We start from the raw sequence: 19,248 nt of genomic DNA, 5'->3' as shown, positions 1-19,248 counted from the left end.
TAGAATTCATTGCTCTTTCCTCCCAAAAACTTGTCAAATTTTGGGTAGAACAATAGTTTGTTGCAGTGGCTATTTCACAGTTTATCGCTTATCAATTGCACAAGCACCACACGAGTCAAAACTCACACGATTGTTCAAGCAACTTCGATACTATATCAAGCACTTCAGCATATTGGGAAATCTTAAGTCTGTTCGGAGGTGAGTATCATTTGGACAGCTCACCTTTCTGAATTCTTACAACCCCTATATACTCCATTAAATAATGTAAAAATGTTAACCTCAGCAGCAATAATTTAATCTGCAAACGTAAGATGACACTGTACTTTTCAAATGATGAACTGGGAAAAAAAGCCTCATCTTTTACTCAGGAAATACAGTACTTGATTCCTGCCTCCTACAGCAAGGTGTTCATGAGGTTGGTGTGTGGTGCTTGTGCACCGTCATTTTTAGGTGAACCCATCACAGAAATGTTGACTGGTTGGACAATAGGGTGGATGATCCTGTCCTGATGCTGCATAGCACACTCTGTCCGTATGACTCTCCAGTAGTTATATAAAGACATGCATGTGTTCAAATGCAATGCTGTGTCAAAATTCAAAGCCATCACTGAAGAACTTTCGAGGATTTAAGATTCTGAATAGATGGACATTTACATTTTCACATGAGAGGCATCTGACACCTGTGCTCAATCCTGGGCCATAATGTGATTGAACCCCCCACTGTGTTGAACCTGTTGGACTGGATGTCTGAAACGTGAATTTTTATTGGGACACTTCCACACTCTTGATGGTCAATTGTCAGACTCCTGCGCTCTTCAGTGACACAAACAACATGCCACTAATTTAGGTTCCATTCCAGGTGTTTCCTTGCTAAGGTCTTTGTGCACCATGATGCTAAGGTAGAGGTTATATTGTTGACGTGGATGCCTAGACATCAAACTGACTGTGTGGAGATAGTTGCTTGCTGTCTGGGTTGTCATAGCCTTCCTAATTTCCTCCAAACAGGCTGTATGCAGTAGTGTCATATTCTCTCTGGGGTACAAACAAGCCATAATTCATATGCAGTGGTCGTAAGCTCATGTTTAGCATGGGACACCACCATGAACATATTTTCCACGTTCATCTCTTATGATAGTGCCCAAATGTTAAAATGATGATGTGTCTTGAGGGTATTCTGAAACTGTGAACAACTTTTTGTGGTGCTAACACACTGTGCTGTAAAGTGTCAATGCACACATGCCATAAACCTGAACTAATCCTTGTGGCATGTTAACAGCCTGCACAGTGTACACAAGCAGCATTGTCCTGTTTATCGTTGGAGGCACAGTGCACTCTGGTGAACTGCAAGTTTACTTTTACCTTCATTACACACTAGCTGTAGAGTATCTTCCTGCTTTGAAAAAATCTTTGCGAAAAAAGTTCCAAAAACTTTTTCAGCAGTTTATTTTACTTACTTTTATGAAGTAATGTTCTAAAGTATTGTTAAGGTGAATCTTATCTGCACAAAGTCCTGTCTCAGACATAAAGCTCATGTGATGATAAAATTCACCAGGCACTGAAAATAACTTTTTCTTGAGATTCACATTTATGATATTGCAGCTCAATTTTGACTATATTTTCAATGAAATGTGATGCATAAAGATCTCTGCTTGTAACCTCAATCTTTCCATAGTACTGAAACCAACAGATGTTCTTTTAGGATGGTGATCTCATATTCGGCTTTTTAAACTTTCAAAGATTATGCATGTACCATGATAATAGTTCGCTATTATTCAGGTCTAATTTTATACACTTGATGTCCATCACACCATGCAAGCCTAGGAATGCATGCCTTGTAGACATGATGCATTTTGTCTTTATCCATAAGATAATAAATCCCATGTTGTGGATCACGCTTTTGTTTTCTGTGGAAGAAGAAAGCTCAAACTGCTTTCCACACAACTTCTACATCCTCTTAGAGCCTTCTAGCATTTGTGGACTTGGAAAAAGCTTTTGATGATGTTGACTGGAATACACTATTTGAAATTCTGCAGGTAGCAGGGATCAAACACAGGGAGGGAGTCCCAAGACAGGGTTGCATCCTATTTCCGACATTATCCAATCTGTACATTGAGAAAGCAGTAAATTAAACCTAAGAAAAATTTTCAAAAGTAATTATAATTCTGCTGGAGACTCCGTGAACATCAACAAAAGCAAAACAAAGGTAATGAAATGTAGTCTAATAAACTCAGGTTATGCTGGGTAACTAGATAACAAAATGAGATTAAAAGCAGTAGATGAGTTTCGCTACTTGGGCAGTAAAATAACTGATGACAGCTGAAATAGAGAGGATATAAAATGCAGACTACCAAATAGCAAGAAAATACATTCTAAAAGAGAGATATGTATCTACATCTAATACGAATTTAAGTGCTAAGAAGTCTATTCTGAATGGATTTGGCTTTTATATCTCATATCGAAGTAATATGGACAATAAGCATTTCAGACAAGTAGAAAACAGAAGCTTTTGAAATGTGTTCTACAGAAGACTGCTGAACATTAGATGGGAAGATTAGATAATTAATGAGAAGGTATTTAACAGAACTGGGGAGAGGAGAAATTTGTTGTGTAGCTTGACTAAGAAAAGGGATTGGTTGATACGACACTTTTGAGACATCAAGGAATTGTCAATTTAGTATTGAAGGGAAGTGCCTGTGATTGTGTGTGTGTGTAATTTTTGTGCTTCATAAATGAAGTTACGATGTGTGAACAGATGAGAACAAACACAGATGTCAGCAAAAACTCAAATAACTGGAAGTAATTACTTATTTATGTAAAAAACAAGATGTGAACTGTTTTATAATCTCCTAATATCGCACATCAAAACAAGAAAATTGCATCATTTTAGAGTACATTGAAGAACAAATAAAATGCACTGCAGAAAGAATAGGCAGTTTTTATTCACGAAACAAATATTTCTGTGATTGCTGTGCATGATGGCCTTGCAAAAGAACCTGTTAACAAATAATTTGTATACTGAATTAACAATAGACTTATGGTATTTGAGTTTATGTCAGCTAATTTATCCTTGCAAATTTGAAAGAAAGCGACTACTTTGAAAAATAATCTGCTGCTTCCTCATTTACATTAGACAGTTGCTGTTTACCTTATATTGATAGCACAATGAAGCCTAATTAAAATACATTGCCATTAGTCATGAAACTTCACCATGAACAATTTGAATTGGCCGTTGGTTAACATTTGCATTGCTTGAATTTAAATACTCTGTCACAGAGTAGCAGTCAAGGTATTTTTTTGAATATTTTGAACTGGTACATATTAACCATTTCTTAACTTATCTTAGATGGGAGTTTGTATGATAACTCTCAACCAAAATAAGGAAACTCCACTCTGAACCCTAGAGAATGAAGCGAAATCTACACGAAAAATACTTTCGCATCTTGTATTGACATTGTGAAATTACAAATCAACTGAACTTAATGTTTATTATCAACAATAAAAACCACCAAGGAGTAAATGAATCGAGATGCTAATATAAGGATTCCAAGACCCTTTAAAAGACCTCTGCAAGTTGTGCAGTCATGTACTTTACACAATATTCTTACTGCTTGATTTTTGCTAAATAAATGTTATGTTTGCTTCAGGTACACTACCACAAAAGATAATTTTATAAGAAAAGAAGTAGTGAAAATATGTGAAACAGGCCAATATCCTTGTCTTTAGATCAACACAATGAGACACACTTCCAAGAGCAAAATACACTGAACTAAACTTCTTTAGTAGTTTATCTGTGTACTGACTTCATTTTAACTTTTTTCCAAATGGAACCTACAACAAACTAAGATAGGGGTTTCTGGACCAATCAGGGCTTATGATACCACACTCTGTCTACCGAAAGATACAATTCCACATCCACTTGTGTAACATTTATTCCGATTAAATAAATGTCATAAAGCCTTGTACTCTTGAAGTATTATGAGATTACATTCCTTTCCAAACTTACCTATCTTACACTATTTTTTTTTTTTTTTTTTTTTTTGAATTACAATTTGGAAATACAACATTACAAAAATTGGTCACGCTATACATTTCACTTTACAAAATTCTGTATTCAAGAAGAACTAGTATCTTTAAAAGTTGTAATTAGCATTGATTTTTACATAACTTATCACACATGCCACCACATAGATTCAACAAAATTCCAAATTTCATATAAGCTATGAAAAATCTTAATTTCTTATTCTTCAGACAAATAGTCTTCCGTATAGTCAAAAAACAATTAACTTCACCAGACACAACTTCTCTAGATGTAAAATTTTAATACAGCAATATGTAAACAAACCTTTCGACATGACATATTTTGAAAGCAATAAATTTTATTTTAGGACAACATAAAACATCTTGTGGTACTATTCTGACCCTCAGATTTTTGTAACTATAAGATGATATATAGATTTGCTTGAATTTTTCACTGTTATAAAAACCAGGTGTCACTATTATACTTATTTTGATGAAGTAACTTGTAGAACATTCTGGAAGACAATGTTATATTATACAGAACTGAATGCACACCAAATCAGTCATTCTGGAGATAGTAATTGGCATCCTATTTTAAGCTGTTGTATGTGACATGTCTTTTTATGAAAAAGTGCAATTAAACTGTAAAAATAAATCAAGAATAAGCATTAAGAAATAGTGCCTTTACTGCCTAGTGAAGAATCTGAGGACCTCTTCGTCCCCAAATCAGACAAATGCTGCATTCTCATTGGGAGCAAGAGGAGTAATTTACATTTATTCTGCAAGTTATTTAATCAAATTCTGAGTGAGCCTCTTTCTCAGAAGTTTCAATGTATCAAATAGCAGACAATGACTTAAGCTGAAAAGTGCATAATATCTACAAACAGTGTGCTATTGTGTAGTTAAGAGTAGAAACTCATTTCAAGTGCAATGGCTCATCTAGGACGATATGTCTCTGATGGTCCATTTCGAACCTCAAAGAAGTTTGTGCATGGTGTTTTATTTAATTTACGATCATTAACATCTACTTCAAGTTGTTAACAGGTATTTCTTGCTTGTTTGAAACTGCATAAGAGATTTCATAAGATTAAGTCTCATACTATGTGCCGTGGACAAGTTACAGGTCTTATCTGTGTCTCACAAGGTTGGGTTTCGATTCTTGATCAGTACACTTTTACCACTCCTAGTGGGATCCCATCCTAAGTTTAGTTTCATTCCAGTGACACAGTCTGTCAATGTAACTTGCTACTTTCTGTTGTGAATGACAGTCTCCATCCATGTCAGAAGGATATCATTAATTCCATAATACTTTAGTTTGACAAGTATAATTTTGTGGTCCACATCAGATACTAGAGGGAAGTGGCACTGTAACTTGTGACAGTGCCGATAGCAAAATGGTCACTGCAAAGGTTCAGAAGTCACCAAAAGCTGACCACGAATATTGTACTAGGAAGTATTGTCACCTTGCTGAGAAAATACAAAACAATCCCAGCCCTTTTGACTGAATCAGTCTTTTTGCACTGGGGAAACAATGCTGTTATCACATCAAGGACCTGTTTATTTTAAGTGTGTTTCTTCAGGCCAGATACCTCTTACTTTGTACGTCAATATAAATACAGTAAGTTATCTAAAAACAAAGATGATGTAACTTACCAAAAGAAAGTGCTGGCATGTTGATACACACACAAACATACACACAAAATTTGAGCTTTCGCAATCAACGGTTACTTCATGAGGAAAGAGGGAAGGAGAGGAAAAGATGAAAGGATGTGGGTTTTAAGGGAGAGGGTAAGGAGTCATTCCAATCCCGGGAGCGGAAAGACTTATCTTAGGGGGAAAAAAGGACAGGTATACACTCGCGCGCGCGCACACACACGCACACATCCATCCGCAATATGTCTGCTTGTGTCTGTGTATGTGCGGATGGATAAGTGTGTGTGCGCACGCAAGTGAGCGAGAGAGTGTATACCTGTCCATTTTCCCCCCTAAGGTAAGTCTTTCCGCTCCCGGGATTGGAATGACTCCTTATCCTCTCCCTTAAAACCCACATCCTTTCGTCTTTCCCTCTCCTTCCCTCTTTCCTGATGAGGCAACAGTTTGTTGCAAAAGCTTGAATTTTGTGTGTATGTTTGTGTTCGTTTGTGTGTCTGTCGACCTGCCAGCACTTTCATTTGGTAAGTCACATCATCTTTGTTTTTAGGTATATTTTTCCTACGTGGAATGTTTCCCTCTGTTATATAAATACAGTAAGTACTAGATACAGAAAGTAAAACAAAAGATTTTGATGGAGCAGAGAGTATTAATCAACAAGATCCATTATTTTCAGGAAGACTTTTACAGTTACCACTAGCGAATCTGGCAATGCTTCGCAGTTGCTAAATATAAATGGGAATTTGATGTACATCTCTCTCTCTCTCTCTCTCTCTCTCTCTCTCTCTCTCTCTCTCTCTCTCTGACTTTGAGCCTTGGTTATTGGTGTTGCAAAGAAAACCTTGATTGGGAACTGAAGTTGCTTAAAATGAATGGGTAAATCATTTGGTATAATTGGTGCACAGGGTATGAGAGAGACTTCTCCAGCTGCTGCATCTGTGAGGACAGTAGCTACAATGACAATGTTTTGGATGGTTTTAATCTGTGAATGGGTACGATTACAAAGTTTTTGATGTTTCAGATTCAGTCATAAGCAGATAACCCATAAATACAATTTTCCTATTTTCTGTTAAAAAGGGAATGAGAAGAATAAAACCAAACAGCACATTGTTGTGTTCACCCATTTTGTTTAAAATTGTATATGAGGATAAAGATGGTTTAAATGCTCTGATGTCACAGTTAAAACTGACTACAAGAAAGAAAATTAAATCACCATTTCTACAGCACAGCATTTTCTTCCTTACAGTCGGTTTTAACAGAAAACCTGTACACTGTTGTTTAGAAAAACTAATAGATTTTGTCCATCTGTCTGAATGTTTATTAGAGTGTCGAGAGCTGAAAGTTGAAGTAAATCAATCAAGAACTTTTTGAAATTTTCTCTAAAACTGTTTGCTACATGGTATGATAGAAAAGTAATGGGAATTTATTTTAATTCTATACATCTGATTTTCAGAACGTTTCTTAATCTTGTTGGTACACATCTTCCTGGCGTATGTTTGTATTTTCAACTGTTTTGTATATCTGGATTATTGTTGACAGTCGAAAAGGTTAAATGTGTTTTTGAGAGCTGTGTGAAGTTTTACTTTGGAAAAAGATGGAGCAAAGCATCTGCACTAAATTTTGTTTGAAAAAATAAAATACAGTGCAACATTGCATTCAGAATGTTGACAGTGGCTTCTGATGAATCTATTATAAGTAACACAAGAATTTACGAACAGTATAAACCTTTCAGAGATGATCGCAAAGGCTATGATCTCCCTAGACACCATAATGCACCGTTACTGACGACAATGTGGAAGACGTACAGAAATTAGTTCAGGAAAATCACCGAATCACCATTAGAGAGGTTGCTGATGATGTCGGCATATCCTATGGCTCATGCCATGCGTACTCTACCTGAACATCATTGCTGTGGAAATGTTGTTCATCAAAGGTTGCCAGTGAAGAGTAGAGCCTCCAATCGGCTTCATAAAGCTTCCAGTTGGTCTTGCACACAGATGGGACATGAATCAGCAGACGAATTACGCATAGGAAATGGTCACTTGAGTATGTGCCCGAGACGACAGATCACTCTAGATGGTGGGCAAGCTGTGCAGTACAGCACAAGGGATCTAGGTGGAAGAAAGTGCGTGTGTAATCTGAAAGAAATGTGGGTTCACCAGTGTTTAGAGAAACAGAGTAAGCTGGTTGAGAATATCTGCCAGGAGAGAGCCTCTTAGGCAGGTTCTGAGAGAGCCCCAAATGGGGTGTTGAGGACTGAAAGTCGCTGAGTAGCAGAAAGGTTTGAGGGAGATGAGCAGTATGTCTGCCTTGATGAGATCAAAGGAAAGGGTTTGTAGGTATTACAAAGAGGAAAGGTATAACTGGGGAGAGAAAAACAGATAGCAATGGATAAGCTGGTTGTTCAACGAAATGGTTTGGCTACGGATGTCAAACGGAATGAGCATCATGACTCCCCCTAGAGCTGGAGATCCTTTCTTGGAAGGAAGGTCCAGACAGACTGGAGTGTAGTGTAAGAGATCAAGATTTCGGTTGCGTACAACTACACAAGACTGAAGAATCCTGTTCCATCATTTCTTGAGAGGTACCAATAACCTCCCTGGGTCAGTAAGCTAACTTCAGGGTGGAAAATTTGTCGGTGATCCACACCAGCGAAACTGAGGTCAACCAGACAGAGGTGCCATGTAATGTCACTGTTTTAGAGGATCTTAGAGTTGCAGAAGGGGAAGAATGACTGACTTCTAGTACCTTTGCATTTTTCAAATGTGGACCCAGATGTTTGCTGACTTGAGGAGTGCAAAAAGTAATCCCAGGAGTATTCCTTTTTAAATTTTCATTCTTCTGGTTGCGTCAGAAGTGACTTCACAAGTGTGAGAAAAGAGGTTTTGGCGCTTGAGCAACTGTAGTTGGCGGAGGTGAGGATGTCACCATGGCACTACATGATTTCACAACCAGAGCATGGAACTGGAGGTCACGTGTTTGCATGGCCACATCTTTCATGGGCTGTGACGTAGCAACAACAGTACTGTAACTGGCGAATGGTGGTATGCAAGGTCTTTGGCTAGCTAACATTTTGTGAGCAACACTGAAGGGGTAGCTCTTCCCTTATCCAATATACTGAACAGTGCTATCATTGAGGTACATAGGGTATTTGCGGCGTGAAGCACCATGGTTGCCAGTCCAGTTGATACAGTGGGGATAAGGAGGAGGGCAATCTCCCTCAAGAACATGACATAAGACACACATTTGGCTGCATTTTGAAAGGATATAAGAGTATAGCTATAATTCTGTCATTGGTACCAACACAATGGGTTCTTCGGTATGCCAGGTCTGACAATGATGACTTCACAGCCTGCCTTTATCTTTGATGGGAGCTCCGCTCAATCAAACATTAAGAATAGGTGCGGGTAGGCATGTATTTCGAATCGACCATCTTTATAACCTGATGGGCTGCAGTTACTCCCTGATCAGAGAGGTAATATTGTATAACTACCTCAGTCATATCACCAAGCAGTCGAGTGTATATGGCACCACGTGAAGAATTCAGTGTTCGATGAGCCTCTACACAAACAGGGTATCCATGGAGAAGTGTAGCTTAAAGCAGTTTTTGGGCTTTGAAGATACTGGCTGTCTCTAGAAGCAAAGTTCAACTGAGTAAGCAAGTGCAGGATTTTAGTGGGCCTGCAATTGTGTCCTCACCTGAATGAATAATGAAGATGTTCACTGTGGAAAAGTTCCGACATCCTTCCGTGCGCAACACCATGAAACAGCAGGGTGCAACTAACAACATGGGTGAACCCCCATGATTGCCACGGTCTCCTATATGATTTTGGCTTAGGATTTTAATTAATTAAATTCTACACATTGCACCTCGTTTATGTGCATATTGAGCACTGCATGACCTTAGTAGACAAGAGTACATACATGAGTATTACTCATGCAAACAAAGTTGACACCCAGCCGCTGGCTGATGGGAGCGACTGTAAATGGGAAATGCCTTTACAGTCACTCTTATCAGCCACCTCGCTGAGCGTCAACTTCGTTTGCACGTATAATAGCTACTTTTCCTTCTTCAATCGTCAGATTAATTACAAAGTTAATGCAACTCAACTCTTTCTTTTGTGTGTGTGTGTGTGTGTGTGTGTGTGTGTGTGTGTGTGTGTGTGTTTACTAATGAAGGCTGTGGCCGAAAGCTTTATGTAAGTGTATTAATTGTGCCTCACTGCAACTTAATGTGTCTTCTTTACGGTAAGTAGCAATCTGTCTTTTACTGCATTGCTGATTGGTAATATCCCTTATGTTATAGGCTTCTGAAGATGGGAAATTAATTTGTCCAAACTTGTAAATTAAAACAAAAATATACTTGCAACTAAATTACACTGGCAGCCTTAGATAAAAATTGAGCTCTGCAGAACAACAAAATTATGCTTTGCGTTTTGGGCCCATATGGAACTGAATAACAGAGAAATCTGTGAATCAGCTTTTTGTGAATGTTCACATAAATAATGTGAACCTGTCAGGAGCATGCATACGTTCTACTCTCTCAAAATCTATGATTGTGCGCTTTAGGTCCTTACAGTTCTCAGTGCCTCAATTGTAGAACATGATAAAAGATGTCAGATTTGAGTACCAGCAAAAGATGGGCATTGTTTCAGTAGACAACCCATGTTGCAGCTTTTTAGGGCTTTATATGATTGCACTGCAAAGCCGAAACCTACTTTTTTAGATAGTTTGGAACACTGCCTTTTCTAATGTAAACAGTTTAAAAGTGTTTTCAGAAGATACCTTTCTGTAAAAGTTGGCTAAACACACTGTCTCTGTCTCTTCAAAAATCATCCAACTTTGCTTCAATTTGTACACCACATACTTATTTCTGGAGATATAGAAAGCTAAACTCCCCCCCCCCCCCACCCCCCCACCCCATTCAAAAAAAAAAACTATTTCTGGCTGACTTGCCTCTGTTTCACGTAAGCAAACACTTAAAGTTGTTCAAGATGGCCTAGCTTTGTTTCTCTTAAGAAAATACCGTCAGAAATTAGTCAAAATTGCCAAAACTCAGGAGTACACAGCTGAAAGCTACTCTGTAGGGTCAAACAAGCAACTATGACACTGCAAGTACTGTTAGAGAAGCTAGTGCCACTTTAATCTTGCACAGGAGGTGCCACTGGATGGGACCATGGAAGTTGATAAGAGTTGACCCAATTTGTCGCAAGTGCCATTAGCTTCTCTTGTGTTCCGGAAGGGAAATCACATTTGGTCACCAATCCTAAACCACTCCTTGCATTATCTGGCTCCAGGCCTCAGTAAAGAGCTCACAGACTGCAACACTGGGCTTTATTCCTAAATATGTTGTTCAGCTGCGACACTACAACCTAACTGGGAAACATACAATCACTGAAGCTCTGTACAGATTGCCCATGAAAGAGGATCCAGTATTTAACAAGAAAGAAGCTGTCTACTTGTAATTAGATTTAGAGCTTCAGCAAGACAACTACTACTTCCCAATAACATTAGAGACCATCACTCACGCTACATGTGATGACCCAGTCGTAGCAAAGGTTGCCAGGTGAATATGCATAGGATGGTCAGTAAAATACCATCTGGATACACAGCTTCAGGCCTTCTTACTGATATATTACAACTAACTAAGTGTAGTAACTTCCACCACCAATGATCGACAGCATTGTGTTGTCCTTCCCATAGTGTTGGGACATCAAATTCTAGCCTTTTACACAGTGGTCAATGGGGGATAATAAGAACTAAAGTCCTTCACCATATCATAGTTTATGACAATGAACCACGATTTAGACTGAAATAGTTGAAGGATTTCTGTCATAAGAAATGTGATCACCACTCAATACTGGTACCATTCCACCACCAAAAGAACATCAAAGCAGGAAGAATGATGACAGTCAAACAGCAGATACTGAAAACTGTAAGGGATACATTGACATCATGAAATGTTTTCACGCACACATTTCCACCAGATAGGCAATCAAGTGTAAATTACTAATATAATTTAATTCTGCAAACAATGGGAGTTCCAGGTAGAACTATCAACAATGTAGGACAAGATAGATTGCTACTTACCACACATATGACATTAAGTTGCAGACAGGTACTATTGAAAGACATTTACACATATGCTTTCAGCCACACCTTCTTTGGAAAAGGGAAACACAAACCATTCAATCACACAAGCAAGCACACCTCATGCACACATGACCGCGAACTCTAGCAGCTTGGACCAAGTGCACTGGTGTATGTTTCCCTTTTTCTGACAAAGGCTGTGGTCGAAAGCTTATATGTAAGTGTCTTAATTGTGACTGTCTGCAACTTAGCATGTCATCTTTATGGTAAGTAGCAATTTATCTTTTCCTACATTGTTGATAATTAAATTATCATCATTTATCCTACAACTATAGTCCAGCCCCATTGTCACATTTTTGTGCAAGTGTGAGTTTTTTGATAAGTAGATGAAATACTTAGAAGTAGAAAAGGGGAAAAAGACTAGTGGATGCCTTGGTGGAATAGAAGGCTCTGTAGTGCTGGAATAGGTACAGAGAAGGGGGACAGGTAGGTGGAGGACAGGTAGGTGGAGGACAGGAACTAGCCTTGACTCAGCCAGGGGGAAGGAGGGCAGGGTTTATGGGAACATAGAACTTACTGCCTGTGCAGTTCAGAACAGCTGGTGCCATTACGAATGGTCCAGATGGTGCAAGCTGTAAAGTTGTAGCCAAAGTGAAGCACACAGTGTTGGACAGCATGCTCAGCAACTGAGTCATCCAGCTGTCTCTTGGCCACAGTTTATCGGTGGCCATTCATGCAGAAAAACGTGCCTGTCAGCTATATGCCCATGTAGACAGAAACACAGTTGTTGCAGGTTAGTCTGTAGATCACATAACTGTTTTCACAGGTAGTCCTGCCTTTGAAGGGGGTAGGAAACACCTGCAATCACACTGGTGTGGTGGTGGTGGTGGTGGTGGTGGTGGGAGAATGCACGGAAGATCATCTGTACAAGGTTGGAAGTGATAATTTTGATCTGTAGCTGCCTCAGTGATACCTTTTGTATATTTGGAAAGAGACCACTTGTCACTACAGATGTGATGACCCTGGGTGGCTAGGGCACATGGAAGGGACTCCTTGGTACGGAATGAGTGGCAACTGTTAAAGTGGTTGTATTTCTGGTGGTTGGTAGGTTCAATATGGACAGAGGTACTGATAGGGCCATCCTTGAGGTGGAGGTCTACATTGAGGGAGGTAGCTTGTTGGGTTGACGAGAACCAAGTGAAGCATATGGGGGAGAAGGTGTTGAGGTTCTCAAGGAATCTGAGTATGTTGTCCTCAATCTCTGGCCAGATATAACAGTCTTTCCATTGTGTGTGTCCACGACTCAATGTCTCCTCTTCTACATGGTGAGTAGCAACATATCTTTTTCATAATATTGTTGTTACTCCATCCTGGACTTTCCATTCTTTGATAAATAATTAAAGTAATAATTAACTCACCTGTGCATCTTGCTCCATTTGTACACCAGTTTGCAGATAATGTGCTTCTGCTGGCTGCTTCTGCCCAGACTTGGCCTGACTGTAAGCTTCAGTTAATTTTGTTGCCATTTGTTGCATCTCTGTTTTTCTTTTCTTATCCAACTCTCTCAGCTGCTCATTTTCTTTTTTAAGTTCTTTAGATTTTCGTATGGATTCTTGAAGTGTGTGGCATGCAGTTCTATATGAATTCTCCATTTTACAAATCTTTTCCTCTGCCTGATGGTGCTTCACCTGAATGTCTTTCAGTTTCTGAGTAATATCATTTACATGACTTTCAAGTTCTGCTACATGCTGTTTCTCATCCTTAAGTTTGCTCTCAGAATATTCCAATTTGCCACTCAGTTTCTTTTCTGTTTCTTCAGCTGTTGCAAGTCTGTTTTTCATTGCTTGCAGTTCACTCATGTGCATTTTTACAAACTCATTTTCTTCAAGACCTCCTCCCTTTTTTTGCGAAGACCTGTTGTCAACACAATAACACCATTTGTTTTTAGATGAAGTAGGTGCTGCATTATCTCCACCAGCATTGTCCCTGCTTCTCTGTTTCCCAGATTTCATCTGAGCCTTCATCATATTAACCTGTAAATTAATGAAACAATGGAAGCAATTAGTATACAATTCAGTTTAGTTACTAACATGTTTATCGATAATGTTCACAAAAAGAATTAAACGTGTTACATAAATAAAGATTCCCGTTCAAATGTATCTGATTAAAATTTAAGGAGCTACGTGCCGGTCTTTCACAGGCGCAATTTGATTAAAGGACGGGTGATAACTCTTTGACCGGTGTGTCACACATGGACCAAGGGCTGCTAGCTTGTGGCCCATGAAGTAGATTCATACAAACAAAATGTTTAGAGAGAGAGAGAGAGAGAGATCTTTCCATTAAGCATCATTCGTACCATATTCCATTACAATAGGAATATTTTAGTGCACTTACTTAACTATCATTCAATTTCCTTATATGTTTGTGCAGGGAAAAAACCTCACAATGTTAGGTTTATTTTGAAACGCCCACGTGCCGTCTTGAATATATACAAACTGTCTTGGCGATAAGCAACGATCACACAGGAAGAGTATGAACTGCAGAACAGAATTCATTTGTCCGCTGCACAGGTGAGACAAGCATCAGACATAGCCAATAAATTCCATAGAACTCTCGGCCCTGCTATCCTTAATCTTACATCTCTTTGTGTATAAGTGGTGCACATTTGATCACCCAAGACCTACTATCAGTTCGGGAAAGTAAACCCAGTTTTTATTATTATCAACACTCTGTGACATTTGTCTTTAATTTTAGTAGGCTTGCCTTTATGTATTCAATTACAGTGGGTAGATATATCACCGACATTAGAACTGGCTTTTGTCTTAGTACCTATTATTAAATGTATTGGCACAAAATAAACAAATAATTGTAATAATATTTTTATTGGTGATGTTTAAGGGTTCTGCTTTAAGAAGGTCGGAAAGGAATCACCCCACCACCCCCGCCCCCCTCCTCTCCTCTCTCGTCTTCTTTTCATCAACCAATAACTTGAAATTTAGAACAGTTCCAAAAATCATTAACAGCAAAGGATGCTAAAGTGGAGGATTGAAATTAAAAAAACAAGGCTGCTGGGTCATGTGAAGTAACATAAGAAAGGGTTTCATCTGCAGATTCTAAATGTGTTTCCACTTTCTTTTCTGCCTTAGTTTTCGACTTAAGAAAAAAAATATATTTGTTTCAGCTCCAGATGAAAACTTGGAATGGCATCAATTAGTAAACTTGGAGTTTAAAACAAATCCCATACGCTTGAAATGCAACAAATTTATCTCCATTTCAAAAGAGTATGACATAAATGGCATTACGAGACTAAACATGCAATTATGTCTAAGTGCAAAGGACAATTTCAACAAGATGAGGTAAATGACTTAAAAAGAGAACTTTCCACTCAACAACAAACATTTACAAAAATGAATACAGGACCTGTAAAAGTGAGTTACACAGTACTTGTATGTCTACATAAATACTCCACAAGCCACCTTGATTGACGGAGGATATATTACACAACTACTAGTCATTTTCTTTCCTGTCCCACTCGTAAATAGAGTGAGGGAAAAACGATTATGTATAATGTTACTTATAATCTGTCTTGATTGCAAAAATGTTTATTCACATGACCGGTTTCGGTTCCTCTAGAACCATCTTCATCCGAAACCGGTCACGTGAATGAACACTTTTGCAATCAAGACGGATTATAAGTAACATTGCATAACCAGTGATTGTGGTATCCCTTCAGACATTATGTCTGTTTTTGCAACGATTATCTTTGTGCCTCCAATGCTAGCCCTAATTCGTCTTACCTTCATGGACCTCATGCGAAATGTATGTTGGTGGCAGTAGATTAGTTCTGCAACCAGCTTCAAATGCCGGCTCTCTAAATTTTCTATATATGTTCCTCAAATAGAATGTCGCACCTTATATCCGGGGATTTCCATCTGAGTTCCTGAAGCATCTCCATAATACTTGCATGTTGATTGAACCTACCGATAACGAATCTAGTAGCCCGCGCCCCCCCCCCCCCCCCCCCCCCTGAATTTCTTTGATGTTTTCCGTTAATCTTACCTGGTGGGGGATACCAAACACACTAGCTGTACCTAATAATGGGTCACATTGATGTTCTACATGAACAGATGAACCACACTTTCCTAAAACTCTCCAAATAAACTGAAGTCAGCCATTCACGTTCCCCACTGCAGTCCTTACATGCTCATTCCATTCAATTTCATATTTCTTTGCAGTGTTCTGTCTAGATATTTAATCTAGCTAGTCTGTCAAGGAGCATTCTACTAATGCTGTATTTGAACATTACGGAATTGATTTTCCTACTCATCTGTATTAACTTACATTTCCTACATTTAGAGCTAGCTGCCATTCATCACACAAACCACAAATTTTGTCCAAGTAATCTAGCTATTATACTGGAGGAAAAAAAAAACAACAACCATATTCTGACAGCAAAATGGTTAATGAATGAATGCTTTAAAAAAGTCGTGGAGACTATGGGTCCAGAAAACAAACAGTATTTATCAAAAATACCTATTATTAGATGTGTGGACTGTAGAACATATTTGTCCAAGAAGATATATCCCACATTTTGCAAACATACTTTATTTTCAATGCAGCAGAGTCCCGGTAATCCGAACATTCGGTTAATCTGAACATGAAAAATGTTAGTCTACGTATGGAAAACTGTGTGGTAAACTGCTGTACATACACAGTATTTTAATTTACACACTACAGTAAACATGTATTAGAAAAATCGGCAAGAAAACATTACTTTTAAACAATGCATAACAATGAAAGAAAAGCTGTCAAACCTACTAAAATACAGTGGACATTCTATCCCTACTTTTTAGATGATAAAAATTCAGTCATTGTTTTTGGCGTAAGGAAGACAGTCTGTTATATGATGCATAGTTGCGCCATCATCTCATAAACGTCAAATCAGCAGGTGTAGCAGTGGGCTGTTGCTCCAAATAACGTAGCATGAGGTCAAGGGCTTCTGCTGCGTCACTGTGTGGCACCAGCTCTCCTTTGTCGCTTTCAGGTTCATTGTCACTTCCGTCACAGCAGTTCACTTCTTCCTGTTCTTGAGTCACAGCAGCAACTAAATCAACGTTAGTAGGTTCTCCACACATGCCTCCATCCGCTGCCATCCACTTGTCTACGTCTCCTTCACTACCTTCTTCACATCCAGGGATTGTTTACATGATTTGTAGTAGATTTTCCTCTTCATATTTAACTAGGTTGTCCTGAAATTCAAGAGAAGTCCCTTTCTCCATGATTTTCTCAGAGTATTTTCTCAAATATTCTGCCATGCCTCAGCAGCCCAATAAACAAAATACCCTTCACGTAAGTCTTTTTTATTTTGTCCACTAAAGGAATGCTATCATCTTGAATCAGCATTCTTAAAATTGTTTTCTGTAAATCAGTTTTAATGTTTGCAGTACGCCCAGGTCCATCGGCTGTAGAAGTCGTGTAACATTTGGAGGCAAAAACTTTGCCACAATTTCTCCACCACATAATTCCTCAGTACTGGGGTGAGATGGCATGTTATCAATCAAAAGGATTGCACAGGGAGACAACAAACTGGCCATGAAACCATTCTTTGAACAGCTTACCATCCATCCATGCCTTTTTCTGGTTGCGATAATATATGGGCCCGGACTTCATGTTGCAGTTTTTAAAAACTCTGGGCCTAGCAGATTTGCCGATCAGCATTAAAGGCAGCTTGCAATTACCAGCAGCGTTGCTGCATGCTAATAAAGTCACATGATCCTTGCACATTTTAAAACCAAGAGCATGGTCTCTTGCTTTAATGCCATGTTTTTTGTTGGCAATGCCCTAGACAAATTAAGGCCAGTCTCGTCAATGTTATAAATTTGTTAGGGGGGAATTCTTTCCTTCTCTTATTATTTTTTCAAACTCGTCCAAGTATTCCTTCGCTGCATCACAGTCAGAAGAAAGCTTCTCTCCAGTAATTGTTAGCTGATGGATTCCAAGACGTTTTTTTAATCTGTCCCAGCCAACATGTACTTGCACTAAAAGACTCACCACCATTCATTAATTTGTTCATGTTAACAGCCTTCTCCTGAACCAATGCTCCACTCAAAGGAGTTCCCCTTTCTCTTTCCCGTGTAAACCAAAGGAAAAGAGTTATATCCACTTTATTGTACTGGGATTGTTTCAAAGTCTGCCGAATTTCGAGTGTTTTTCCCGAAGACGTTGCACAGGACTGTTCAAGCTTCACTCTGTTCTTCTTCCAACCACAAATGGTTGTTTTACAAACACCCAGTTCCGTTGTCAGTTTAGATACATGAGAATGTATCTAAGCTCACCCCCTGTCTATCTGCTTCAAAGAGTTCAGTATTTCTTTGAGAGTTAACGTTGTATGTTTCCATTTACTCATGATGAAAATACATACACCACTACACCTGAACGAATACAATACAACTGTTATACGTGCCAGCAATAGATAAATAACATAACCAAGCGCTTTGCGAACCCAACTGGCAGTTCACTGACCTCAGACACTACAAAGACATCAACAATACACAACAACAAGGGCAGGGAGTGAGAGTGAGCCACTGTTCCCATTTGTTACCATGATGTACCTACCTACCTACCTACCTGCTTGGTATACTTCATTCTAGAAACTAGTCACCGTAATTCCGGCTAATCCGAACAAATTGGTAATCTGAACAAGGTCTGGTCCCAATTAGTTCGGATTAACAGGACTCTGCTGTACTTACGAACACTTGCATGTGCGAACAGCCTTTTAATAGGATGAATTACATCAAATCACAAATGAGAACTCTAATTACTGATATTAATCTGGAAAACACTTTTATTCTACCAGAATCTACAGTCGACATCACAATGACTGTTCAGTCGAAACCAGACATCCCACTAACATTGTGTTTCATTAAATTGTCTAATAAATGTTTTTTCCTCTCAGATTTGTTTTATTTTCTTCAAAATATACATTAATATGTCTTGCTTGTTTTAGTTAACAAAGAAAAAATTTGTAATGCAGTCCACAGGAAAATTCCCTTTCCAAAATTTACCCCTGGATTAAAGCTTTCACACATGTTGGCTGTTTTATTTTCACAAGGAAAATTTCAGAGAAGTTTACAGAAATCTAATTTATATGAGATTAGATGGGTAGATCACATAACTAATGAGAAGGTTTTTAATAGAATTGGGGAGAAGAGGAGTTTGTGGCACAACCTGACAAGAAGAAGGGACCGGTTGGTAGGACATCTTCTGAGGCATCAGGGGATCACAAATTTAGCATTGGAGGGCAGCGTGGAGGGTAAAAATCGTAGAGGGAGACCAAGAGATGAATACACTAAGCAGATTCAGAAGGATGTAGGTTGCAGTAAGTACTGGGAGATAAAGAAACTTGCACAGGATAGAGTAGCATGGAGAGCTGCATCAAACCAGTCTCAGGACTGAAGACCACAACAACACAATTTATAGAATTTTTTTAAAC

At 38.7% G+C, this 19,248-nt stretch overlaps 1 protein-coding gene across 4 annotated transcripts in view; it reads right to left on the bottom strand.

Annotated features, from left to right (window-relative positions):
• Positions 1-19,248, bottom strand: part of LOC126191190 (centrosomin-like) — a 417,752-nt gene that overhangs the window by 54,373 nt on the left and 344,131 nt on the right. For all 4 annotated transcript variants that reach the window (XM_049931983.1, XM_049931982.1, XM_049931984.1 and 1 more), the window contains exon 8: positions 13,175-13,789. In XM_049931983.1, coding sequence (XP_049787940.1) covers positions 13,175-13,789 — 615 coding nt within the window. The remainder of the gene's footprint in view (positions 1-13,174; positions 13,790-19,248) is intronic.

This window comes from Schistocerca cancellata, chromosome 6 (genome assembly GCF_023864275.1).
Source record: "Schistocerca cancellata isolate TAMUIC-IGC-003103 chromosome 6, iqSchCanc2.1, whole genome shotgun sequence".
NCBI classification, from domain to species: Eukaryota; Metazoa; Arthropoda; class Insecta; order Orthoptera; family Acrididae; genus Schistocerca; species Schistocerca cancellata.
This window is presented reverse-complemented; position numbering and strand designations above follow the sequence as displayed.